The sequence below is a fragment of the Pipistrellus hanaki genome, assembly GCF_964339955.1.
Source record: "Pipistrellus hanaki genome assembly, chromosome: 3".
Taxonomy (NCBI): Eukaryota; Metazoa; Chordata; class Mammalia; order Chiroptera; family Vespertilionidae; genus Pipistrellus; species Pipistrellus hanaki.
The window spans coordinates 130,082,964-130,110,500 of record NC_140505.1 but is presented as its reverse complement, the minus strand read 5'-3'; the positions used below and the strand labels follow the sequence as shown (position 1 = coordinate 130,110,500).

The window sequence follows — 27,537 nt, the reverse complement described above, 5'->3', positions numbered from 1 at the left end:
GACATATTTTCATGAGGTTCTGACTAAAGTACCAGCAGAGAATGAACACATGGAAAGATTTCTCAAGGTCCCACATCACTGACTATTTCAAATATTCGACAGGATTGGGGAAGGGTGAGAGAGGAACTGCCAGAGGTTACGGTGACACCTTCTGCAGCTCCCTGTCAGTGCTGTGGGTCTGCCCTCACCATAATCAGGACAATCACTAGAATGCCCACACTCAGAAACAAAACACAGTACCCAACTTTCACAGCTCTGCTGATTTTTTACCATGTTTTGATGACTTTTCTTTGGCATATCCAAATTTCCAGCATCGATACTCTTTGGGGGTCATGGTTAAGTAAAATAAGGGTTACTTGAACACAAGCACTGTTATACCATGGCAGCCAATTTGCTGAGATTACTACATGACTAAAGGGCGGGGAGTATGTACAGCCTGGATACACTGGGCGAACGGATGATTCACATAATGGGCTGGAGAGAGCAAGACAGAGGGCGATTTCGTCACACTACTTACCACGGTGTGCAATACAAAACTTATGAATTGTTTTTTTCTGAACCTTTAAATTTAATTTTTTCATATTGCAGTTGACTGCAGGTAATTGAAACAATGGGAAGCAAAACCGGCAAGAAAGGAGACTACTATATTCATTTTCCAGGCTTTGTCCACTGTCTGCCTCTCCTGAGGCTGCCGCTGAGTCAGGTGGCTTCTCTCACAGTTAAAGCTTTCTCTCTGAGCTTTATTAACCGATTGCTCCCTTCCTTCCCTCAGGCTCACCCCACAGTGCTTCAGCAGCCTTTCTTTATTAGTTTCTCTTAACCCTGCTCACATCTTCATAATGGTTACTCCAACAAATCCTACTTCATTTTCCCTGTCGAGTGTGCCATTTCCTTCCTGCCAGATTCTGACGGAGACACATCGTTCCAGAGAATGCCAAAGTAATATCTGTGCTTTTCTAAGAACTCCCCGCAACCCCATCTCCCACATTGTACGTATACTTTCTAATTCAATTTGATGCTCATAAAGCATTTATCTCAGGGATGGCACATATTACTATATGTTGGCTCCTTTCCATTTCTCTCACAAAAATATTCCATTTGAGGTGGATGTTATTGACCCATTTTTTTTTTAAATTTTTTTTAAGTGAGAGAGGAAGGGAAAGGGAAAGAGCAAGTGGGGAAGAAACATGATGTGAAAGAGAAACATTGGTCGGTTGTCTCCAGTATGCACCCTGACTGGGGATAGAGCCTGAAATCTGGGCATGTGCCCTGATTGGGAATTGAAGTGAAGACCTCTTGGTTCATGCGTCAATGCTCAACCACTGAGCAACACCGGCTGGGTACAACCTTAACTAATATTTTAATATAGGGATTGACATTAGTGTTCTCAACTCAGTTCATATGTCAAATGGTTTTATGTCACTAAGGTTTGTGACAGGCATGACTCTAGGTTTTCTGAGGCCTGATATATCTATATTTTGGGAGCTTTCTTAAAGGAACAAAAATTTATGAATACAAAATAATGTATGAAGGCAAATTGTTATTTGGAAGATGAAAAGAAACAGGAATTTAAATCTCCTATGATTTTCTCATAAAGAGGAAAAAGGTATAGTGAGTTGATAATTTTATATGCCTCATTATTTAGTGTTTTCCAGTAAGATCTTCCATTTTATCTAGCCATCAATGAAAACCAAATCTTCCACTTACAATTCTCTTTAGACTAATTTCCTAAAGAATAGCATCTGATTTCATAGATTTCAAACTTTGTTTCTCTTCCACTACCCATGTACCTCCAGTGCCTAACATGGTTGGATTCACTTAGATCATGATATGAACTCTGGCCTTGCATGTTTGTATCAGAAGTTAAGTAAGTCGTAACAGTGGCAATAAAAATATTCCTGGAAAGCATTCCTAATACTAGGTTGGCTAACAATAATTTACACATAAGTGTTTTCCGTTACACACAAACTAAATATACCCTTCATTCAACTTCTATTAAGATCCAAAAAGATGGCCAGCATACTCCAATTCCTATCTGACATGAGGCAGGGGTAGATGACAGAAAGATCAGTGGTGGAAAGGAATAGTGGTCTCAAACAAATTGTGCAAGGAGCCCATGAGATGGGGGAGGAGGGCCTTTGAATCATTAACTCTTTTTGCTTCCCACATAGTCGCCCTTGTTGGGGCAATCCAGAGAAAAGAGGGAGATTTCTTCCCTAATGGAGAGGATTCTAAAAAGAGTACCTCACACAGGCACTCAACATACTTCACTTGCAGTTTATGAGAGCCCCATTACATAGGCTTACACGTCTATTTTCTAGCTTTAACTAAGCTAACCATCACAAAATGCGCACGTGTCTTAAAAAGAATCCTAAGAAACCCTGGTTCACAGCTACTAGTAATAATGTGAGTACAAGTGAAAGATAAGAAAACGGCAGAGCCAATCCTTGTCTACTTCTAGTATGAATTCTTGTTAGCCACATAATAAGATGAAAATAATGACGATGTAATGAGATCTGACAAGAGTTGGTCCCAAAATTTCAAGAAGTCTACTTGAAAATATGCGTTTATATCTACTAAAGATGACATGAGGTTATGATTAGCAAGACATTTAAAAATCTTATTTATTTTGCCGGGACCGGTTTGGCTCAGTGGATAGAGCGTCAGCCTGCGGACTGAGGGGTCCCCGGGTTCGATTCCGGTCAAGGGCATGTACCTTGGTTGCGGGCACATCCCCAGTGGGGGCGTGCAGGAGGCAGCTGGTCGATGTTTCTCTCTCATGATGTTTCTGACTCTCTGTCCCTCTCAATTCCTCTCTGTGTAAAATCAATAAAATATATTTAAAAAAATAAATAATAAATAAATAAATAAATAAATAAATAAAAATCTTATTTATTTCATCCTCTAAAATTTTATATTTGTATGTGTATTCATGGTATGAAAATGTTAATAGAACACTTTAATAAAGTAATGTCTACATTTTCATATATTATGATTACATCTTTATAAATGTTATACTAATATAGGTGAGTATATTTTAAAAGTCTTGCCCTAGGTGGTTTGACTCAGGAGATAGAGCACTCACCCACAGTCTGAGGAGTTCCTCAGTTGCAGGCTCAATTCCCAGCCCTGGTCAGGGCGCATGTGAGAGACAACAAATGAATGTGTTTCTCTTATATAGATGTTTCTCTCTGTGTGTCTCTCCCCCTCCCTTCCACTCTCTCCTTAAAAAAATAAAATCAGCCGAAACCGGTTTGGCTCAGTGGATAGAGCGTCAGCCTACGGACTGGAAGGTCCCAGGTTCAATTCCAGTCAAGGGCATGTACGTTGGTTGCTTGCACATCCCCAGTAGGGGGTGTGCAAGAGGCAGCTGATCGATGATTCTCATCAATGTTTCTAACTCTCTATCCCTCTCTCTTCCTCTCTATAAAAAAATCAATAAAATATATTTAAAAATAAATAAATAATATATTTAAAAATAAAAAAATCAGTGGAAAAATATTCTCAGGTAAGGATTAACCAAAAAACAGATATATAAATCAATAAATAAAAAGCTAAACTATAGCCTGTAGTGGGTTACAACCAAAGTCATGTTCCTACAGAGATTATGGCATTTATTTATTTGGAGTAAGTTAGAAGGATAGCATGTGTTAAATATTTGTGGGTTACGTATAGATTTTCTCCAACCATCAGGCCTTTGTCTATGTGTTGTCATCCAATAGGTGAAATGTGTTAGACAACCTTTGGGGTGTCTTCTTAGCTCAAAGTAATCATCTTTCACTGACAATTTTCTACCCTTTTCAAATTCAGAATAGAATTTGTAAGCCATATCTTGACTATGTGACCCTGTCCCCGTTGGTAATCTTGCTTGGACTAAGGCTTCTATAAAGACTAAGTCAGTACCTTGGCCGGTGTGGCTCAGTTGACTGAGCATTTCCTGTGCACCAAAAGGTTGCCTATTTGAATCTTGGACAAGGCACACGATGACTGGTTTGCAGCTCAATTTTCAGTGGGGGTTGGGGGAGCAGCCAATCAATGTTTCACTCACACATTGATGTTTCTCTCTCTCTTACCCCCTCTCCCTTCCTCTCTGAAAAGCAATGAAAAAATATTGTTTTTTTAAACTGAGTTGCTTTCCTTTTATATTTTGTAATTTAAACTAAGACAGATGGCCAGTATACTCCATTTTCTTGTATGGTGGCAATTTAAACTCTGGAGCATAGACATGTGCATGAAAAGGAGAGATTGTTCCTCTATACAGAGAAGTAGATGTACAGAGGACTTTAGGACATTATTTACTCCTTTCCAACCCTTTTACGGCTCTTTTTAAACATTTTGATTTGATATTGCTTATATTGTTGAAGTGATACGATTGTGGGAAGTGGGCCACAGCCAAAGAATGCGGACCACCTCTTCCTCTAGAAGCTGGAAAAGTCAGGAAAATGGAATCTCCTCGAGAGCCTCCAGAAGCAATTCAGTTCTGCCAACACTTTAATTTTAGCCCGATTCAATCTGTTCTCGACTTCTGATTCCTGGAACTGTAAGATACTAAATTTATGTCATTTCAAGCCACTAAATTTGTGGCAGTGGGCTAGAAGGAAATTCCTCAGCAAGACAACTGTCAAATTCCTCCCATGGTACTTTCGACTTCCAATTCTAGGTAGAGTTGGATAATAGAATTTCAGAATTGAGGGGGACCTTCATGGAGGACTTAAGGTAAAGGACTTGTCTAAGGTTACTTGGCTATTCAGTAGTAAAGCCAGGACAAGAACCAAAACCTCCAATCTTTCATCTATGTACTTTACTGACTATAAGATGACTATAACAAAAAGGCTAGCACATAAAAGGTATTCAATAAGTGGTAGAGTTTTTGTTGTCATCATTATGATTATATGTTTTTTTGTAATCTATAATATTTCATTTTTTTAAACACTGCCAAGTAAGGAGGTATCATGTGTTAAAGAACCAAAGATTCAACTGAGTAAATTTAAAGACCTAATTGGCTTTATTGAATGATCTATGAATTGGGCAGCATCTCATCTAGGAAACAGAAAGGTGTTCCAAAGAGCTGTATGAAATGGGCTTTTACAGGCAGAAATAGGATGAGACAAAAAAAAAAAGTTAGAGTGGATTATTTCAGGCAAGGTCACCTCTCCTTAGCAGAAGTAAGAGGATCTACCAGTCAGATTACCTCGTGCTAACCATGAAATTCCAGACTGACTTAAAATTCCACTCCTGCAGTTAGGTTAGGCATTCAGTCTTGGTAGGACTACAAGTGACTCCATTTGGGGTCTGTTACTACATTCAGAGTGCTTTTGCCCTCGGGGGCATTTTCAGATTCAAGCAATATGGTTGAGAGGTTGAGCTGCACTTGTGACTTCTAGGGAACCAAAATATGGAGTCTAGGACCTATCAAGGGTGGTGACTTTGGTAAACCATGCTTTGTGCTGGTCCTCAGAAGGACAGCACCCGTGGAGGTAAGGGTGAACAAAGCTAAATCAATCACCCCCAGGGTTCCCAATCATCTAGATTAGGGTGATGCTGTTTGTTGGTACCCCAAGGTCCTGCCAGAAGAAACTAAATTATATATGTAATTTATAATTACATATATAATGTCTCCATACAGACACACACATACATGTCTCCCATTATTTTTTCAAGCGTTTCAATTACAATCTCGTGCACATAGTCAGGTGACAACATGAGTAAGAATCAGCATAAACAACAAATAACTAGAACAAATAACTAACAATAGACCCAAACATTAAAAATAAAAAGCAATGCACTTCTAAACATACGTAGTGAAAGCCTTGGCGGCTTAGCTCAGTTGGTAGGAACATCATCCTGATACACAAAGATTGCAGATTCAATCCCAGGTCAGGACAGAAGACTCAACCAATGAATACATAATAAGAGAAACAAATCAAGGCTTATCTCTATATAAAATCAATAAAGCCCTGGGCGGTGTGACTCAGTTAGTTGGGCGTCATACTGTTAAGAGCAAAAATAGAATATTGGGGACTAGCTATGGTTGTGGGAAATATTAACCATGCTCTGTTAACCACGATTGCCTTGTGTTGGTTAAAGAAAGGACATTCTGACCTGGCTAGGAGTTGTATGTCACCAGGACATGGGAGTCAACCTTGGAACTTCCCATATGCAGTTTCTGATGATTGGCATATGGCCATCAATAATGGGCCATTTTTGTGCCTACCACATTACCATGTAATCCTTATCCTACCCTATTATAATCCCTACTTCCCTATGTAATTCTTGTCCTACCCTATATAAGCAGCTGGTTTATGGGGGGCTGTAGAGCAGATTTTTATGGGTGACCTGCTGCTCTCCATACAGCCAGCAGTATGATTCAATCCCATCTCTGCTTAATTGACTCAAGTAGTGACAGGGAGCACAGACCCATTGATTGTCCGGTTACAGTCCTGTGCACTGAAAGGTTGCCAGTTCAATTCCAGGTCAGGGCATATGCTGGTTTTGGGCTTGATCCCTAGTTGGAGAGTGGAGGGGAGAGGAGTACAGGACACAGTAGATTGATGTTCTGCTCTCATCAATGTTTCTCTCTCCCTTCCTTTCTCTCTAAAAATCAATTTTAAAAAATAAATTAAGAAACAGTGAAAGAGCAGAAAACCAAGTTCTAAGAGAAAAAAAAAATCTCAAAAGCAGCTAGGGGGGGAAATAACCTGATGATCTTCAAAGAAACAGCCACACTAACAGCTGATTTTTCAAAGGCAACAACAGAAGTCAGAATCTTGAAATTATTTTTAAGTGTACTGAAAAAAAGAATAGCCCTAGCGTTTGTTCAGTGGTTAAAGTGTGGGCGTTCAGACTGTAGTGGCTAAATTCTGCAAGTACCTCAGGCTCCGTCTGGTCCAGGGCATTAGGCGGTCTGGCTATGTGAGGGAGGCATCAGTATCCACGAGTCTCTCCTAGCAGATGTTTCTCTCTCTGTCTCTGTCTCTCCCCTTCCAATTCTCTCTAAAAAAATCAAATAATATCAAGTGAGGATTAACAAAAACAAAACAAAAATATAAATTGTTTCTGTTATCAAATCCTCTTCTCTGACCCTTCAGCTTTCTTTCGCTTGTGACTGCTATGGACCCACCAGGAAATCAAGGATAATCTCCTTTCCTCGAATCAGATCCGAAAAATCCCTTTTTCATCTGAAGGTAACATATGCATAGGTTCTGATGATTGGCACATGGCCATCAATAATGGGCCATTTTTGTGCCTAGCGCATTACCACCTTTTTTAAAAAACATTTTTAAATTTTTTATAGAGAGGAATAGTTAGAAACATCTATGAGAGAGAAACATCAGTCAGCTGCTTCCTGCACACCCCTACTGGGGATGTGCCTGAAACCAAGGAACATGCCCTTGACTGGAATCAAACCTGGGACCCTTCAGTCTGCAGGTAGACGCTCTATCCACTGAGCCAAACCCGTTAGGGCCACATTAACATCTTTTATCATAAAGCCCCAAGGAAATAAATGAATTCAGCACAGTATTTTCAAGAAGCAGAAAAGGATGGGGAATTTTGCATACTACCTCATTTAAAACTACCATCAACCTTTGACCTTGGTGAGGTAAATGTTATTGCTCCCATTTTAAGGATTCTGATATTGAACATGAGAGAAATGAGGTAACTTGACTGAGGTTAAAGTGTCTTTGATAAAGCTGATAAAGTGTCTGAGTAATTTGTATCCGGGTCACCAGATTGGTTTCTACGACTCCAACCATGCTTCCCCCCACTTCCCTTATACCTAGAACAAATATTGCTTTGTTTATCAATTGTATGAATGATTTCTGGTCAGTCGGGTTCTTAGGAAACACACTTTAATTTGGTGGGAAAGAAATAAAGAATGGGGGAAGGTTTCAAACTGTGACAACATTTTAAAAATATTTATTTATTTATTTTAGGACTCAACTTTTAATTTTTTTAATGACATTTAAAAATACATTTTATTGAGTTTTTAAAAAAATATATTTTATTGATTTTTTACAGAGAGGAAGGGAGAGAGATAGAGAGCTAGAAACGTCGATGAGAGAGAAACATCGACCAGCTGCCTCTTGGATGTGCCCGCAACCAAGGTACATGCCCTTGACCGGAATTGAACCCGGGACCTTTAAAATCCGCATACCAACGCTCTACCACTGAGCCAAACCGGTTTCGGCTATTTTATTGATTTTTTTACAGAGAGGAAAGGAGAGAGATAGTTAGAAACATCGACCAGAGAGAAACATGGATCAGCTGGCTCCTGCTCACCTCCTACAGGGGATGTGCCCACAACCAAGGTACATGCACTTGACCGGAATCGAACCTGGGACTCTTCAGTCCGCAGGCCGACGCTCTATCCACTGAGCCAAACCGGTTTTGGCGACAACATTATTGAATAAAGTATTGGTGATAACAGCTTTCTTCATTGACAACAACGTCAAATCCCTTCTATTTTATAGGCCTCCTCTCCCCCATCAGTAAATTGAGATGTGTGGACCTAATAACACCCTTTTCCTCGTTATTCCCGTCCCTCCTCCCACCCCGCCCCGCAGGGGAAGGGGCATTCTAGGATTCCAGGGAGAAGCCCCCCAGCCTCAGGATGCCTCCACCATGTCGGGTGGGTGGGCTCTCGGATGCCTGCATTCAGGTCGGAGGCACCTGGACTGTTTTCGAGAAAAACCATTGCGGATCCAGCCAGGAAAAAAGAAAAGCAGGGCTGTGTACGGAGGGAAGAAGAGATGAAAGAAGACGACTCGTGGCAGGAGATGGAGCCGGAAACATGAATGCAATGCAAATCACCTAAATAGCATGCAAACACTCAAAGATAACGACCGTCCGCGGGGACCCAGGGTTTACGGGTCAAATGAAACGCGGCGGGTCTGAGCGAGGAGCGTGCAGGGGCAGGACCCTGTTCCCGCGCTTCTGGCGCTGACGATCCTGGGCTTCGCGTTGCATTTCGTCGTCGCGGGCAGACAGCTCCCGCCCCTCCAGAGGCCCCGGCTGTGACAGGCGTTAGGAAGCACCGAGCGGCTGAGTACGGCAAAACCGGCGGCGTGTGCGAGGAAACGCCGCCTCCGAAGGCTGCCCGGGCTCCCTCCGTCCCCGGAGCCTCACGAAGACACAAAAGAAACCGCCTCCGGCCCCAGGGACCCGGCTGGCCGCTCCCGCCGCCCGCGGAGGCGCCGTCCCGGCCCCGCCCCCCGCCGCCGCGGAAGTGACGTATCGCCCCGCCCCCGCCGCTAGTTCGGCTGCTGCTGCCGCTGCGGGCGGACCTGCAGGAGGCGGCGGCGGCGGCCGAGGCCCAGGGAAGATGGCGGACGGTGTGGACCACATAGACATTTACGCGGATGTAGGCGAAGAGTTCAACCAGGTTCGTGAGGGCCCCGGGGCCCAGGCCGCCGGAGCGGGCGGCGCTGCGGCCCGAGAGACGCAGGCCCCTGGGCCCGCCGCGGGCTGCTGAGCCTGCGCCGCTGCAGCCCGTGCGCGTTTGCCGCCGTGGGCCGTGCCCCGACCCCGGCGCCACGACCCCCCTCGCCCCTCGTTCTACCGCGTCGTTTCGCGGGGCCGCGGGCAGCGCGACCCGCCGCGGGGGCCCCGAGCGCGGCCGCGGGCCGCAAAGGCTGCCGCCTCTGGCTCCTCCCCCCGCGCCGCCGCCGCCTCGCTCCCTCCCCATTGTTGGCGGCGGCGGCCGGCGGGCGCTTCCCGCCGCGCTAGGCCCGGGCCGGGGGCCGCGTGTGCGTGCGGCGCGGAGAGCGGGCCGCCGCCGCCGCGCCCCCTCCCCGGCCGCGGGGCCGAGGAGGAGGAAGCCCGGCGAGGCGCGCGCCGCCCGCCGCCGCCCCCTCCCCGGCCGCGCCGCTCGGGCTCCGATTCCTCTCTTCGCTCCATTTTGTCTCCCGGCCGCGGGCGGCCGCCTCATGGAAGGCCGCGTTCACCGCCCTTTGTATCCCGCGCGCCGGGCTGCCCGGGCTCTCCCCGCGCGTTGGCGGCGGCTGTCGGCGGGGCGCTTCCCTCCTCCTCCTCTCACACATGGCGGCGGCGGCGGGGGTGTGGGCGCGTTTGCAACAAGTCCTTTGACTTTTGGACCCGTGGATCGTGTTAAAAAAAAAACAAACAAAAAACGTCGGTGCCCTGGCGTCGCCGTGGTGGTCGAGGGCTTGCGGCCCCGGCTGTTCGTGGTGGCCTTTTCGGTGAAAATTATCTGGAAAGATGGGTGGTCTGGGGCCAAAAGGAAGACTTGGAAGCGGGGATGGTTGGATGGAACAAACAAACAAACAAAAAAAAGATGGTAGCTCACCAAGAGATCAGAGGAGTGATAAAAAAAAAAAACGTTCCCCTGAAATCCTGAAGATACTGTTTAAAAAAATAGAGGGATTGTAGACACGACCTGTTTGTTTGTTTCCCAAAGCAAAATGCTACATGTCCCCCGAGAGACATGCTGCATGTTTTGAAGCGTTGGAGAAAGTGAGGACACAGGCTTTCCCCGGTCCCTCGCAGGCCGCCGTGGGCCTGGAGCTGGCTGCGGATGCAGGATGCCCGGTGCTGGGCATCCTTGCAGAAGATCTCGTTTGTTATGAAGAGTGGTGCCGTTGGGACTCTGGGCCTGCTGTGCAGTCTTCACCGCCTTTTATGTAGTAACACACTCTTTTTTTTTTTTTTTTTTTTATTGGTTTTTGGGAGTACGTTATTAGAGCTGGGGCCAGGGATGCAAGGTGGTTTAAGGGTAGAGGAAGCAACAGGAGAGAGCCTAGGCGGGCTGCTGTGCCTCACTGAGAAGTCAGGAAAGGGAGGGTGCCTTGAAGGACAGGGTCGGGGGTTATTAGCCCTGGACGAGATGCACTGCCCCTTTAGTTGCAAGTCTGGTGGGATCCCTTGGAATGTAGGAAAGGCAGGCCTTCGAGGGAAGAAGAGGAAGGGATAAAGGAATGCGGGAGCACGCTGTAGTAATACGTTTAAAAATAATCAAGTTGTGCCTAACTGCAGTGTATCTAAAAGCTTTATTTTTATGTTTTTCCAAGTCTGTATGAGAAACTTAATAAGATTATTCTACTGGTTAATGTGTTTGATTCCCTCCCGCCCGCCCCCCTCCCCAATTAGGGATTTTATGTGTGAATAGGAGCTCAAGATTTTATTTTATTTTTTTAATTGGGAAAGCTAGAAATCTGTATCATTCTGTTTTTTTCAGGAATGACTTTGTGCCCCCGGTTTCAATATTAGGAAAACAATGTTCAGTTAGCTTTAAATGTTTCCTACTATGTTAAAACTGGATATGCTTAAATGTAAACCATTGTAATCAAACTTTAAGTTTTAAAATTGTTCTTTTTGTGTGCTTAAATTTTGAATATATGATGCCTTAGTTGTCAGTGACTATTATCTTGAGTGCTACATAGTCAGACCTAATACTTTTAAGGTAATTAGATAAAGATCCCCAGGAATTTCCCCCCCTCCCCCCTTTATAATTTCATCCCAAAGCGGGCCATACTTACAAGTAAGGAACAATACTTACAAGTGTTCAAGACTATCTTTATTAGCTTTTCTTACAAGAGTATACATTTGTCCCACCTGGATCGACTGAGTGGTTGAGCATTGCCAAGAGGTCGCCAGTTGGATCCCCTGTTGGGGGCGTGCAAGAGGCAGCCCATCAATGATTTTTATCATTGATGTTTCTCCCTTTAGAAGTTGAGCTTTCTTCAGGATCTCTTTGAGAAATATTTTAGGCATTTACAGACTTAATATGATTATGGACATTTCTCTTAATATAGCTGGATGAAGTGATACTTGTTTATCTCTGCTGTAACTACTGTTGACAGCAGGAGGTAAGAAGAGATTAAATTTTGTGGCCCTGATGTGGGACTATTTTATAGTAATCTTTTTAAAGTGTAACTTTTGACTTGTACCTACAGCATTTTATCTCACACATAGTTGTGTAATTTTATCAGTAAAGTAGCTATATTTTTGAATTGATGAAAGGTATTAAATCGAAGCCACAAAGGATAGTTGTTTTGCAACGTTCATTCTGTTTTTTAAAATGTTAGTATTATTGACTTTTTTTTGTCCTGTAATTTTACCAGAATTAGAGGCAACTACAAAATCACTACTGATTTAGTTATTTTGCCACTATATCATTAGCTAGTGCCATTATTTGTATTGGTTGCTGAAATAAACTATCATTTTTTTGTTGTAGTTGAGGAAAATATTTTACTAAGAATAAACAGTCTTGACTATTTTAGCTTTTAAACTGCTGTAAACATTTATAAATCTTTGTTCTTTAATGGGAGCTGCAGTTTTCATTGAATTTGTGTACTTTGAAGTTCTTCATAGTCTATGTATTTCCTATTTCTTGCATTTTAAATAGTCATACTTTTATGAAGCACTTTTTTTTCTTAATGTGTATTTTGGAAAAACACTGAATAAACCTATTTCATAAAGTATTAAATGTTAACTGTCTTAGAAGAAACTTCAAATTGGAAATAGGGTAAGAATAAATAAAACTATAGTAAAGTCCCTTTCTTCACCAGAAGAATTTAGAATAAAGAATAAAGTTGAATGGGAGAAGGCACAAGGGACTGGGCTATTCTTTATGTGTACTTAAGTTGAAGGTCTTTGGATATAGCCAAACTGAGAACAGTTGTTCCAGTGGAAGGAGAATTTGAACTACTTCCAAACCTCTACATTATTTGATTTTGGTGTTGAAAAGAAAGTTGTTTTGTTTTAGTCTGTAGGGTGTATCAGTTGAATTTAAACTGGAATTTGTACTCAAATATAGTGTTGCTTATCTAATATTTAATAATTATGGACTTCTATTTTGACTAAAATAATGGAATTTTAAAAAATTCAGTTGCTCAAAATACATTCTTGAGTTTTTGTTATATGCCAACAAGGAGGAATACAAAGTTTAGATATAGTGCACTAGTGTTTGGTGAGAGGCACCCACACATAATTGTAACATTGATAGGTTGTGTATTGTATAATCCACTCCTTTATGTGTATATCTGTATCTGTAGAATTGTTGTTAAGGAAGAGGAAAGCTGATATTGTATGCATTGAAGTAGTGTGTATTTTGCTTATTTGGAGATCAAAAGCTCCTAAGGTAGAATTAAGTTATTGATCTGACTACTCAACTTTACAATGAAAATATGCATAGGTAGTTGTGGCCAGGAAAAAAATTCATTTAGATGTTACAGACCTAGACATCCTTGGAAGTCAGGTTTATTTCATGAGTCCTTATACTTTATATCCTATATAAGAAAAGCCTAATATGCTAAGTGTCTGACCATTTGACCATTTGACCAGTCTCTATGATGCGCACTTACCACCAGGGGGAAGATGTTCCCACCGGTAGGTTAGCTTGCTGCTGGGGTTCAGCTGGCCAGGACTAGGTGAGACGGCCCATCATGCCCTGGAGCCGTCCTGCAGTCCCTCCCCTCCCAGTTCCGATGGTGCATCAGTAGGGTCCCTCTGCCTGGCCTGCACCCTTTCTGGCCTATGCCCTCTCACAATCCAGGACCCCTTGGAGGAAGTTGGTGAGCCGGTTTCAGCTTGATCCCTGCAGGCAAGGCCAAGGAATCCTACCAATGCATGAATCTGTGCACTGGAGCTCTAGATTAATCATAATGTATATTAACTCTAGCCAGTTTTGGAAAATGAGTTTATTAGACAAATATCAGTAATACCTTATTTCTGATAAATTTATATGTAATAAAAAACCCTCTCAGATAAGGGTTTAGGGTTGGTTGAGAATGAGGTAGGTCGAGATTGATTCAGAAACTTGGGTAGAAGTGTTTAGGGGAGCTAGAATACATTTTGTAAATGCAAAATATAAAATTTCCCTGCTTATATTTCTCTAAGTGAAAATGACTATTAAATTCCTTTTATTTGTTTATTTACTTTTAAATAGAGGAGCTTTGCCAAAACCGGTTTGGCTCAGTGGATAGAGTGTCAGCCTGCGGACTGAAAGGTCCCGGGTTCTATTCTGGTTAAGGGCATGTACCTTGTTTGCGGTCACATCCCCGATAGGGGGTGTGCAAGAGGCAGTTGATCGATGTTTCTAGCTTTCTATCCCTCTTCCTCTCTATATATTAAAAAAAGATCAATAAAATGTATTTAAATAAATAAATAAATAGGAGGATCTTTGAAACAAATGGCCTTTGCTGTGCTGTTACTGGTAGTATCATATGCAGGAATGATATTACTACAATTTTAGGACCAGAAGCAGTCTCGGTCCTATCAGGAAGAATGAAGAATTTAGCTGTATAATTACTATATATAGCACAGCTATACTATGGTCATCCAAATAATGGTATTCAGTATATACAGTATATCTGATACTGATTTTATGGGAGGTGATTAGGGAAATATCTTTAAAAATAACTTTGGAGGGAGGAGGTGCTGCTAATGAAAAATGGTCACAAAATAATTAAAAAGGAACTAATAAAATTTTGGCTACTAAGTTATGACTTGGCAATAACTACTTACATATCATATATAATAGAATATAATCTTGGAAGTGTAAAATCTTGAGAGGATACCTAGCCGGTAGAATGAATTGTAGTGATTTAGAATGCAGGGAATGAAAAAAAAAAATTGCTTAGTGCATTTTTGAAATAAATTCTAGGGGCTCTGTTAATTATTGGAAGTTATATGTAATGCACAACTCTATTGGTGATTATCTACTATGAAAAAAAGATAAGATTGGGCAGCATTTGGTATCAAACAATCGGGAGTAATGTTGATATTTTCTTGTTTTTGAATGTTACTAAAATTTTCTAAAGATGATTGAAAAGATTTTGCATAAGTAGCACCTGACATTGTTGACCATTTCTCTTAGACAAAGTAAAAGGCATTTTTTGATCAAGTAGACTTGCAGCACTTTCTTTAAGGTATGACCCATGAAGCACATTTTGCGTAATTTCAGAATATGCTTGTTTCTCCTCTTTTTAAACTGGGAACAAAAAGTAGGATATGTTCTGTATTATTATTTTTTTTTAATGTTTATTGATTTCAGAGAGGGAGAGAGAGAAACATCAATGATGAGAATCATTGATTGGCTGCCTCCTGCATGTCCTCCACTGGGGATCAAGCCTGAAACCTGGGCATGTGCTATTGACCAGAACCTGGGACCCTTCAGTCTGCAGATTGACACTGTCCACTGAGCAAAACCACCCAGGGCTATGTTCTGAATTATTTTTTAATGTGGAGTGGAGGTTAAGTGTGATGCTGAAGCTGAAAAGGAAGATTACTAATCCTACAAAAAGAGTATGTGATTTCAGCTGAATTTTGGTAAGAGCGACAAATGTATTTAGATTCCTAGTATTTTTTCGCCATATCTAAATGTGTACCTTTGGGGCTAGAGGTATAGATTGTGGCTTCGAAATAGCAAAGTTAACTAGTCAACATGGAAATTGAACCCCAGGACCGTGGTCTCAATTAGCATCATACTTGAACCAGTTGGAAGCAGTCCAACCAGACAAAGTGGCAGATCCTAAAATATTGGAAATCATATCAATGTGGAAAATTGGTTGGTGTCAATGTAGGAATTCATGGAAGGACAAAAATAGTGATTGTGATTCACTATAGGTTAGTGTAGCTGCAATTATGCCTGTAAGGAATTGTTTATTTATGTTAATATTTTCCTGGATTTATAACTAATGAAAAATCAAATGTGTTAACATGTTTGGTGAAAGTATAAACTATTCTCCCTCAGGCCTTATATTGTGATTGTAGGCTCTGCTGAGCAAACATAACTCCCTTTGTATAATAATAATACTAATATTATTATTACTGTTGTTATTACTATTATTATACTAGTGGTCTGGTGAATCAAATTCGTGCACATTAGAAGGATTAGAGGAAATAATTGGTAAATTGGCTAACTTTGTTATGCAGATTAGACTTGACAAATTTCAGGTCCCTTTGGCTATGTGTATATATGGTATTTCCCTGTCTAGGTTTTCTTTTTCTCTTTTTAAAAAAGTTTTGGTCTAGCTTTCTCTGAACAACAAAGTAATAGCTATGTTCCTATAGGGCTTATAATAACAATACTTTGTTAATCTGTTAACAGTCACTTTATGAATGCTCTCTAGGTCATTCTCTATCCATGTAAATAGTCCCTAAAACTTTGCTCCTCTAATGTGCCATTTGTATAACAGTTCATCCTTAATAAATTTTATTAATGAGGGAGGATATGAGTTACATCTGAGTTTTTTGTTTTATAACTGATAGACTGTTATAACAAATACGGGGTGTGGCAAAATAGGTTTACAGTTGTGAGTATGTAAAAGGTTTTATTCTTGTACTAGTAGTCCCTCGCATGAAACCATGCAGCAGTAGCTCACCAGTAGCTTGCAGCCGCCCTCCAGTAACTCTCTGGCCTCCAGTAGTTCTCTGCCCGCTGCCCAGCCCTCATGAAGCTCCTTCCTCCCTCTTCCCCCCTTAGTTTGCTGCCTTGTACTCTCTGCTGCCCTGCTTGTAGCTTGCCCCAACCTCCTGCTGATCAGTGATCTGGTCATTACACTTCACTATGTAACGACCATTTGCATATTATATCTTTTTTATATAGGATTATTATTGATTAATTACTGTAGTTTCCATACAAACAACTGTAAACCTACTTTTGCAGCAATCTACATCATTAGAATAAAATAGTTCACGTTGATTTTAGGTACTTGGTAGAAAGAAAGATGAAATAGGTTTTCCTCTGATGAAGATTAGTTAAGCTTGTGGCCCAGTAATGGTTATCAAAGGCAGTTTTATTTTATTTTTTAAGTATATTTTTATTGATTTCAGAGAAGAAGGGAAAAGCAGAGATAGAAACATCAATGATGAGAATCATTGATCAGCTGCTTCCTGTACATCGCCTACTGGGGATTGAGCCTGCAACAAGGGCATGTGCCCTTGACTAGAATTGAACCTGGGACCCTTCAGTCTGCAGGCTGACATTCTGTCTATCCACTGAGCCAAATCAGCTAGGAAACCAAAGGCAATTTTAAATGGTGTTGAGTGTTCTGCCAATAGCTGTACTTAATGGCTGGGGTGAGAGGTGGGGGTGTTTATTTACAAATTGAACCCTCCCTTTTCATTTTTCTCTATATATGTTTCTTTTCCCTCTTCCTTGCTTATTTAGATATGTAAGTGGCATCTACTAGCATTGCTTTAATTCTGTTAGTGACAACTTTCATAGGTCCATTTTCTCTTGCTAATTGACTAGATCAGTGGTTCTCAAGCTTTCTAATGCCTTGACCCTTTAATACAGTTCTCGAGTTGTGACCCCCAACCATAAAATTATTTTCCTTGCTACTTCGTCGCTGCTGTAGAGCCTAAGACCATCAGAAAACACAGATATTTACATTACAATTCATTAACAGTAACAAAATTACAGTTACGAAGTAGCAACAAAAATAACTTTATGGTTGGGTGTCACCACAACAGAAGGAACCTGTATTTAAAGGGTCGAGGCATAGCTTGACAGTCACTGGACTAGATAATCTAACAAGTTGGGTAAGCATTAACTCCTTGTTTACTGAGAATAATAAAACTATTGCTAGACACTAATTTGAATAGTTTTAGTTGTCTCTATGTATTGTTTATCTTTCCCTTGTTCATTTGTTATAATTTTCCGAATTATTTACATACCCATGTTTCATCATTACCTATGCTTAGCTGTCTAAGCTTTCCCCCAAAAAACTAATAGATTTCACAGGGCTAGGAAAAAAGATCTTGAATGCCATAGAAAAGAATAGTTGTATTTTTTTTCCAGTTAAATATTTGTAATTCTGATTTTTGTGTCAATTTTTTTTGTCTTTTTTGTGTTAATTTTTTAAAAAAGCTCATCTATTTGTATTAATTCATGTATTATTACTTTCACTTAAAGAGTATTTTACTTTCAAGGAAACTTTTACATTAGTACTTTGAGTCCATGTCATTCTTTTCCCAGAGGAACATTATTTTCTATGTTATAATAAATAGTGGAAAAATAACTTTTACTGTATAGACATTTACTTTATAGGTACTGTTTAAGAATACAAGTTTGGCCCTGGCTGGGTAGCTTAGTTCTCTGTCCAAGGTTGTGGGTTCACTCCCCGGTCAGGACACATACTAGGAGCAATCAATGAATGCATAAATAAATGGAAATCAATAAATTAAAAAACAAATGCGTGGCATAAAGTGAGAGAAGATTTTTGCTGATATTTTTGGTCTTTTCCTTTTTTTTGATCTAGAACTTTAAAAACAAATAGTTAAATTAAATTGTGTGTTTTTTAAAAAATTAATAGTTATATGAATTTGTATTTAAATCTCTTTGGTGTAGTAGTCTGACTATTGTATGACTTACAAGCATTATTTTTGTATCCAGGAAGCTGAATATGGTGGGCATGATCAGATAGATTTGTATGATGATGTCATCTCTCCATCCGCAAATAATGGAGATGCCCCAGAAGACCGGGATTACATGGATACTCTCCCACCAACTGTTGGTGATGATGTGGGTAAAGGAGCAGCACCAAATGTTGTCTATACATATACGGGAAAGAGGATTGCATTATACATTGGAAATCTAACGTGGGTAAGTAAACGTCATATGAATTGGTAATTGAGTTTGAGTTATTCTAGCAGTTAACTTTGAAGTTACTAAATTGAATTTTCTATATGCTTGCTTATGCAATGAGGAGGACAATAATAGTACCTTTAAAACAAATTCCAGATCTTCTAGTTTTTAATTTTGTAGTCATTAAACTTATTTTGGTAGACATTCCAATTAAATATAGTTCAATGATTTTGTCTTCTAATCAGTTATTCTTTTTACCTATTCCTAGATTTCAGCTATCTCAATTTTACAATACAAAGGAAAAATATCTACATAAGGGCTAAAACCAGGATTCAGAACTGCAAGAGAGAGACACAGTATGACTCCTGGTTTTAAAGTTTTCATTATCTGATTCCTGTTACAAACTTGCAGAGTTTTAATTTCTGCTCTTTTTTTTTTTTTTTTTTTTTTTGAGTACATTTATCAAAGCTGGGGATGGAATCAAGAAGGTGCTTAGGATAGAAGAAGCAACAGGAGAGAACCTAGGATGGGCTGCTTTGGTTCATTGAGAAGTCAGGAAAAGGGGCTTTGGGGACATGTTCAGGGGGCTACTGGACGAGCTGATAAACTGCCCTTTGTTCCCATGGTTGCAAGACTTGGGGTGGGGGGCGTCTCTTAGAGTTTAGGTCTTGTAGAATTTAGTAACCTGTGGAGGAAGAAGAGGGAAGGGGAAAATGCTGGCATACTCACAGAAGGGGGGAGCATGCTAAATTCTGATCTTAAATTTTTTTTTTAATGTGTAATTTCCAGTTGCTGGTTGCTAGTATATAGAAGTACAATTTATTTTATTACCTTTTAAAAAAATCCTCACAGGATATTTTTCTATTGATTTTTAATTTAAAAAAATTTTTTAAAGTATATTTTATTGATTATTTATAGAGAGCAAGAGATAGGGAGAGTTAGAAACATCAATGAGAGAGAAACATCAGTCAGCTGCCTCCTGTACACCCCTTACTAGGGATGTGGCCACAACCAAGGTACATGCCCTTGACCAGAATCGAATCTGGGACCCTTGAGTCTGTAGGCTGACACTTTATCCACTGAGCCAAACCAGTTAGGGCTCCATTGATTTTTTTTTTTTTTTTTTTTTAGAGCGTGGAAGAGAGAGGGAAAGACAAATATTAATGTGAGAGAAACATCGATCGGTTACCGTACCTCCTGCACGAGCAAGCCCCTACCAGGGCTGCAACCAAAGTACATACCCTTGACCGGAATTCAACCCAGGACTGGTCTGCAGGCCGATGCTTTATCTATCCACTGATCGCTCTATCCACTTAGCCAAATTGGCCAGGGCTGCTCTTAAATTTTTAATCTGATTTATGGAAATACTGCTATATATACATTGTATCTTAATTTGCATTTATGGGACTTTAAAATTAGCGGTTGGGAGTTTTATTAACTGGATGTTTAATGTAGCTAGTTATAATTTTATTAGCATTAAATTTTAAATGCTAGAGCAATCCTATAGAATTTTTATCTCTACTTTGAAACGTATATTACATGTACTGGAAAGTTTAAAAAATAGTCTAGAAATCAAAAGTTTTCGCTCCACAGAAGGAAACTTGACTTTGTCAAAGGAAAGATATGACAAAGACAACAGCCAACACAACAATAGCCATCTGGTGCGAATAACCCAAAAAATAATCCCTTTTTGACAGATCAGAAGAAAGCATATATTTTGGTGTGCTATAGAATTTTGGTAGTTTTTGAGATGAAAAAGGTTGAAAATCATTGCAATATACAGATGATGTATTACAGAATTGTACATTTGAAACCTGTATAATTTTATTAACCAATACCACCCCAATAAATTCAAATAAAAAAAAAATACTTGTCACTCTTCAACTTCCTAAATAGTATTTTCTTTTAAAATTTTTACATTAAAACACACAAATTGATTGATCTACCACCCAATCTGAGAAGTTTTATAAGATTGGAGACAGTAACAGTATAGTAATGGAGAGTGGTTGATAATTAAGTCTTTGAATCTGGACTCCTCCATCTATTAGTTTTGTGATATTAGGCGAGCTTGTTAACCTCTCTTTCATCTTATGTGAAATGGGAATAATAATAATAATAATAATAATAGGACTTGTAAGACTGTTTAAGAGCTAAATATTTGATATAAAGTACACGTCAGGGACTCAGTACATGTTATTTTTTTCTTTTTGTCTTCATGGTTGCCTTTAAGGAGAGGAAGTGACAAGTGATACTAATTTTATTTAAAATTTTTGCAGTTTAATGTTGGAAAAGACCAGAAACTTTTTAAGATTAAAACAACAACCCACTATCCTATCTCTGAAGATTTGTATATTCTTAATTTCTGAAAATTATCAAGAAATGCATTTTGCCCTCAGGTACTTTTTGTGCTACTTAAACACTGAAGACTGATTTGCAGCAACTGCATTTAGATTTGAACTGAGCATTAATTTTCTTTATTTTGAGTTTACCCTTAAACAATTGAAACAATCAAAATCTTGGATATGTTTTAATGGCTAATGAGGGGGAAATGTCTTGCAGTGGACAACTGATGAAGACTTAACTGAAGCAGTGCATTCTTTGGGAGTAAATGATATTTTGGAGATAAAATTTTTTGAAAACCGGGCAAATGGCCAGTCAAAAGGGTAAGATTTTTCCCTCTAAGTTAGTTAGTAGCTAGTGATTCAGTTTTGATGTTAAGTTTCCTTCAAGTTAATGCTTACTGTTCACATGTGTAGGATGCTGTGTTATCCACATTGGCAGGAGGTTCTTGGGAAAAGATTTGTACTTCATTTGTCCTGTGATCCAGCTCACTAAAACTAGTGGACAGATTGCAAGTGTGGACAGATTGTGTCTATTCTTTAATTTTCCTAAGTTTTCTCCATCTATGGCTGAAATTATTGAGATGACAGTTTAAAGAAACCTTACTATCCCTGGGATTAAAGGGTCAAGGAGATGGGCAATAGAAGGATGTTTTGCTTTATTTACTTATTTTTAAAATATATTTTATTGATTTTTTTTTTTTTACAGAGAGGATGGGGGAGAGATAAAGAGTTAGAAACATCGATGAGAGAGAAACATTGATCAGCTGCCTCCTGCACATCCCCCACTGGGGATGTGTCCGCCACCAAGGTCCATGCCCTTGATTGGAATTAAACCTGGGACCCTTCAGTCCGCATGCCGACGTTCTATCCACTGAGCCAAACCGGTTAAGGGCCACATATTCAAAATTTAATGAAAGCCATAATCTAACCATCCATAGATTATCACTCTTAACATTTAAGTGACTATACTTTCAGGTTTCTTCATAGTGCTTTGTGTTTTTACTGAAAAAACAAACAAACAAAAAACAACAACAACAAAAAAACCAAAAACAAAACCCTAAAAACATAGGTTACAATTCATGTGTTTTATAACATGCTTGATACAAGGAGTAAAACAAGTATCAATAAGTACATATTCTCTTCTAATGTCTAATTCTTTTCATCATTCCTTGTATGCTTCTGTAATTTAACCATTCTTATTTTGGTCATTTCGGTTGTTTCCAGTTTTTGCCTATTATAACTATGTTACAGCAAGAATCATTCTATATAAAACTACCTTCTGAATTTTTGCAGTAGCTGCCTACTAGGTGTTTCTGCTTTCACTCTAATCTCCTAAAGTATATACACATAGTAGAAGTTGTAAAAAAGTGACAGCAATATTAGTTTGTTCAGAATCTTCTAATGGCTTCTATCTCACAGTGAAAACCAGAATATTTACTATGGCCTACAAATTATATGTGATCTGTTTCCCCACAACCTCTCTGACATCTCTTAACCATTTTTTACTTTATTATGCTGTTGTTACAGCCATATTAGACTGTTTGTTGTTCCTCAAATACATTCCTACTTAGGACCTTACACTAGGTGCTTCCTCTTCTGGTTTACTTTTCCCCCCAGTGTTCACATGGATCTAATTTCCTTCTGAACTCTGTTTTAAAGAGTTCTTTTCCTGACCATCTTGTGCAAAATAGCACCTTCTCTTTCCATCACTTTTCCTGTCTTATTTATTTTTTCTGTTACTGGTGTATTTTTACTTGCTTATTGCCCTGTTCCCACTACATTATAAGCTCCATGCAAGCAGAGATTTTGTTTTAGTTAACTCTTGTATCCCTAGCCTTAGGGATGGTGCCTGGTATGTAGGAGTTGGTGTATTGCTCAATAAATAGATGTTAAATTAATGAATTCATTAAATTTTTGCTAAATTTAATTTTAACTCACAATAGCAGAATTTTTTACAACAAAAAAACTGGAATAGTGGTTCTAGTTAACAACTATTTTGAATATTAGTGAGAAAAGGGTTCTAAGCTCCTGAAAGTCCTGATAATTTAGAATATCCTATAGCTGTGCAAAATTGTTGATCTTTTTTTGTTTAAAATTTTTTTAAACTGCAATGTAATTCACATACCAAAAAATTCACAATTTTAAAGTGTTCAGTGTTGTTTTTTTTAGTATATTACAAAGTTGTTACCACTGTTTCATTCCAGAACATTTCATCACCCCCAAAAAGAAATCTCATATCCATTAGCTATCTATCTCTATGGATTGGCTTATTCTGAACATTCTATATGAATGGAATCATACAATAAGTGGTCCCATGTGACTGACTTCTTTCATTTAGCACAAGGCTTTCAAGGTTCATCCATGGTGTAGCATGTATCCATATTTAATTACTAGTGGCCTGGTGCATGAAATTCATGTACGGGGGCAGGGGGGTTGTCCCTCAGCCCAGCCTGCACCCTGGGACCTCTTGGGGGATGTCCAACTGCCGGTTTAGGCCTGAGACATCCCTCTCACAATTGGGGACCACTGGCTCCTAACTGCTCATCTGCCTGCCAGCTTGATCGCCCCCTAACCTCTCCCTTAATGGCCTGATTGCCCACAACTGTCCTTTGTGCAAGATGGTATAGACTCTGGGACTAGCCTCTCTGCGCCACGTGGAGCTCGGGACCCCCAGACCTCACTGCAGGGAGCTGCCTCTGGGCCCCGCCTCTGCTGTGCACATGGCCATCTTGTGAAACACGCGCGAGGGCCACCTAGGCTTTTATTAGTATAGATTTTCATGGCCACATATTTTATTAAATAGATGTACCCTCTTTATTTACTCAGTGGATATTGGGTTGTTTCTACTTTTGCTAATTGTGAATAATGCCCCTATGAATATTCATGTGCCAACTTTGTGTGAACATATATTTTCAATTCTTCAGCATATATATAGGAATTATTGGATTATTGTTAACTACATTTAATTTTTTGAGAAACTGCCTGATTGTCAAAGTGGCTGTGCCATATTACATTCCTATCAGCAGTGTATGAAGGTTTCAGTTTCTCATCCTCACCAATATTTGTTAATTGTCTTTTTTATTAAAGCTAGTCTAGTGGGGCCCAGCTGGTATGGCTTAGTGGTTGAATATTGACCTATGAACCAGGAGGTCACAGTTTGATTCCCGATCAGGGCACTTGCCTGGTTTGTATAGCTTGATCTCTGGTATGGGGTGTGCAAGAGGCAGCCAATCAATGATTCTCTCTTGTCCTTGATGTTTCTATCTTTCCTTCTCCCTTTTTTTCTGAAATCAATAAAAATATATTTTAAAAAAGAAACTACCCTAGTGGGTGCGGAACGGTATCTTACTGTGTTTTTGATTTACATTTCCCTGACAGTTAATGATGTTGAGCATATTTTTGTAGTGTCATTATTCACAGTAACCAAAAAGTGGAAACAACTCAAATGTCCATCAATGAATGGATTTTTTAAATGTGTTTAGAATCCATATAATGGAATATTATTCAGCCATAAAAAGAAATTAAGTCTGGGTAATCTGTCCAGACTTAATTCCTTATACTAGAGCATGCATAAACCTTGAAAACATGCTAAGTGAAGGAAGCCAGTCACAAAGACTAAATATTATATGATTCCATTTATATGAAATGTCTAAAATAGGCAAATCCATAAAGAAAGTGGATTAGAGGTTGCTTAGGGTTGGGCAATGAGAGGAAATGGGTATGAAGTTCTATGTTGGTGTGGTGAAATGTTTTAAAACTGATTGTGTTGATGGTTGAAAAACTGGGAATGTGCTAAAAATCACTGAACTGTACACTAAATGAGTGAATTGTTATTATGTTATTTAAAAAGTTAAAGATGAAAGTTGAACTTGTATAATTTTAACAAGTATTTTGTTTTCTTAGATTAAATGGGGTTTAGGCTATTTTCTTTTTAATAATAGTAACATTAATCTCTACTCACTTTCTATTTCCATCCCCTTAAACATCTTTTAGGTTTGCCCTTGTTGGTGTTGGATCTGAAGCATCTTCAAAAAAGTTAATGGATTTGTTGCCTAAAAGAGAACTTCATGGTCAGAATCCTGTTGTAACTCCATGCAATAAACAGTTCCTGAGTCAATTTGAAATGCAGTCCAGGAAAAGTAAGCAATTCCTCTGAGGCTTTTATTAAAAGATGTATATTTTTATCATTGTTGCTAGCATTTATTATATATTATTCTAGGAAAGTCACCTTAATATTTAGTTTGTTGGAGAATCCATTTTAGAAAGTCCATACTTTGCATTTGATTTAATTACTGGTTATGACTGTGATCCTGTATACTGGAAACCTACTCGCATTTTTCTCTAGGTGTCACAAACCCAATATTATTCAACAGTGTGCAAGTTCTGTAGCCCTGCCATTCTTGTCCTGTCATTCCCATCCTAGAGAAAGGAAGAAACTACATTCTAATCCTTAGATTGAAGGAAACTTATGTGGATGTGTGTTATGGTGGTGGAGAAACCACTGATAACCAGAAAATATTCGTTGATTTCTGCTTGGCACCAAGACCTTTCACCACTTGGTAAAGTGACTATAGAAAAGATTTGCCATTGCCCACTTATGAATGCTATCACTTAAAGAGATAAGATGATGATTATGTATTAAACAGAAATTCAAGTGGTTGGTATTTTTTTTTTAATGTTTTAGCACTCAAGGCTTAATTAACAAGAGAATGTTACAAAATTTAGATGATTTATGCTTAATGAAATTCAGATTTCTATTGGAGAATTTGGTCTTGGCTGCTGCAGAGAGTACTGTATTTTGAAAGTAACTCATATTTATTTATTGGAAATGCATATGTACCTGAATATTTTGAGACTTCAAAAGAACATAAATAAATGTGAATGTTTCCCTAATCAATACTTTTCAAGTAGTTTGGAAAGGCCCATGGCATCTGCAAATTAGTGTATAGTATAAATGATCTTTGAAATGTTGTTTCTAATAATAATGGTTACATTTCAGAGAACTATTTTAATAAGTGCTATTTATGAGTATTTGGATATTTGCAGCTACACAATCAGGACAAATGTCTGGGGAAGGTAAAGCTGGTCCTCCAGGAGGCAGTTCACGTGCAGCATTTCCACAAGGTGGTAGAGGACGGGGCCGTTTTCCAGGGGCTGTTCCCGGTGGGGACAGATTTCCTGGGCCAGCAGGACCAGGAGGTCCACCCCCACCTTTTCCAGGTAAAAATTTTTAAAAAATTACCATGTGTAAAATGTGTCTATCTAATACCTCTTTTCCTTTTCTCTCTTTTCAAGTAATGCATTATTGATGTGACTTACTCTCCTTGTTATGCTATTTTTGGAATCCAGGAAATTTGATCAAGCATCTTGTTAAAGGAACTCGGCCTTTGTTCCTGGAAACTAGGATTCCATGGCATATGGGGCACAGCATAGAGGAAATACCCATTTTTGGCCTAAAAGGTCTTTATTTTTCTCCAAACTTGCTTGACTTATATATAGAATATTTACATCCGTCTTATTTTCTTACCTCTTAAAAAATTCTTTCAAGACAATTTTTCCTTGTTTCACTTTCTAGCTTGGCATCAGAGTAGAATATAAGGTGGGTGATTTCAATGTGAGAAATGTGTGTATGCTGAAAGATGGAAACTATCGCTAAGTATAATTATCTTTAGTATAAAGTTTTTAATAAATTTTCTTAAGCATAAATTAAGGAAGTTAAATTTGTAAGGATATACTTTATCTTTGTAGTTGTTAGTATAGCATTTACCATATGGGTTTTATTTAACGAGAAAGAATCTTGGTCTATGAGTTATGCTTTAAAAGTATAATCTTGGCATGAAAGTTAAAATACTTTATTGAAGTGTGTTTTTTCTTTCTCTCTCTCTCCCCTTTATAGCTGGACAGACTCCACCTCGTCCACCCTTAGGTCCTCCAGGCCCGCCTGGTCCACCAGGTCCACCTCCACCTGGTCAGGTTCTGCCTCCTCCTTTAGCTGGGCCTCCTAACCGAGGAGATCGCCCTCCACCGCCAGTTCTTTTTCCTGGACAACCTTTTGGGCAGCCTCCTTTGGGTCCGCTTCCTCCTGGTCCTCCACCTCCGGTTCCAGGCTACGGCCCCCCTCCTGGTCCACCACCTCCACAACAGGGACCACCTCCACCTCCAGGTCCCTTTCCACCTCGTCCACCTGGTCCTCTTGGGCCACCCCTTACACTTGCTCCTCCTCCGCATCTTCCTGGACCACCTCCAGGGGCCCCACCGCCTGCTCCACATGTGAACCCAGCTTTCTTTCCTCCACCAACTAACAGCGGCATGCCTACATCAGATAGTCGTGGTCCACCACCAACAGATCCATATGGCCGACCTCCGCCATATGATAGGGGTGACTATGGGCCTCCTGGAAGGTAAGTTAGTATGTATCTTTGAATGTAGACTTGGTATTTGGTAAAAGATATTCTATGTTTCATCATTGAAGTTTTTAAAAACGTTATTGCCTTTCCCCAAGTACTTAATTTTCTGTGTTATTTTCTCTTATTATTATAGAAAAGGTGGTATGGTATGGTAAAAAGATACACAGAACAGGGTTGGGAATAATCCAGCTCTGCTACTTGCATAGCCATGTAATTTAGGGCAGGTTACTAAATCCTT

At 39.6% G+C, this 27,537-nt stretch overlaps 1 protein-coding gene across 4 annotated transcripts in view; it reads left to right on the top strand.

The window, feature by feature from the left end:
* Positions 1-9,237: 9,237 nt before the first annotated feature.
* CPSF6 (cleavage and polyadenylation specific factor 6) overlaps positions 9,238-27,537 on the top strand; it is a 35,178-nt gene continuing 16,878 nt past the window's right edge. For 2 of the 4 annotated variants that reach the window (XM_084878896.1, XM_084878895.1), the window contains exons 1-7: positions 9,238-9,382; positions 18,359-18,568; positions 21,110-21,213; positions 24,886-25,031; positions 25,939-26,112; positions 26,242-26,352; positions 26,789-27,293. In XM_084878896.1, coding sequence (XP_084735022.1) covers positions 9,323-9,382; positions 18,359-18,568; positions 21,110-21,213; positions 24,886-25,031; positions 25,939-26,112; positions 26,242-26,352; positions 26,789-27,293 — 1,310 coding nt within the window. In that variant the 5' untranslated portion in view covers positions 9,238-9,322. The remainder of the gene's footprint in view (positions 9,383-18,358; positions 18,569-21,109; positions 21,214-24,885; positions 25,032-25,938; positions 26,113-26,241; positions 26,353-26,788; positions 27,294-27,537) is intronic. The other 2 variants (XM_084878898.1, XM_084878897.1) reach the window with 1 other exon arrangement.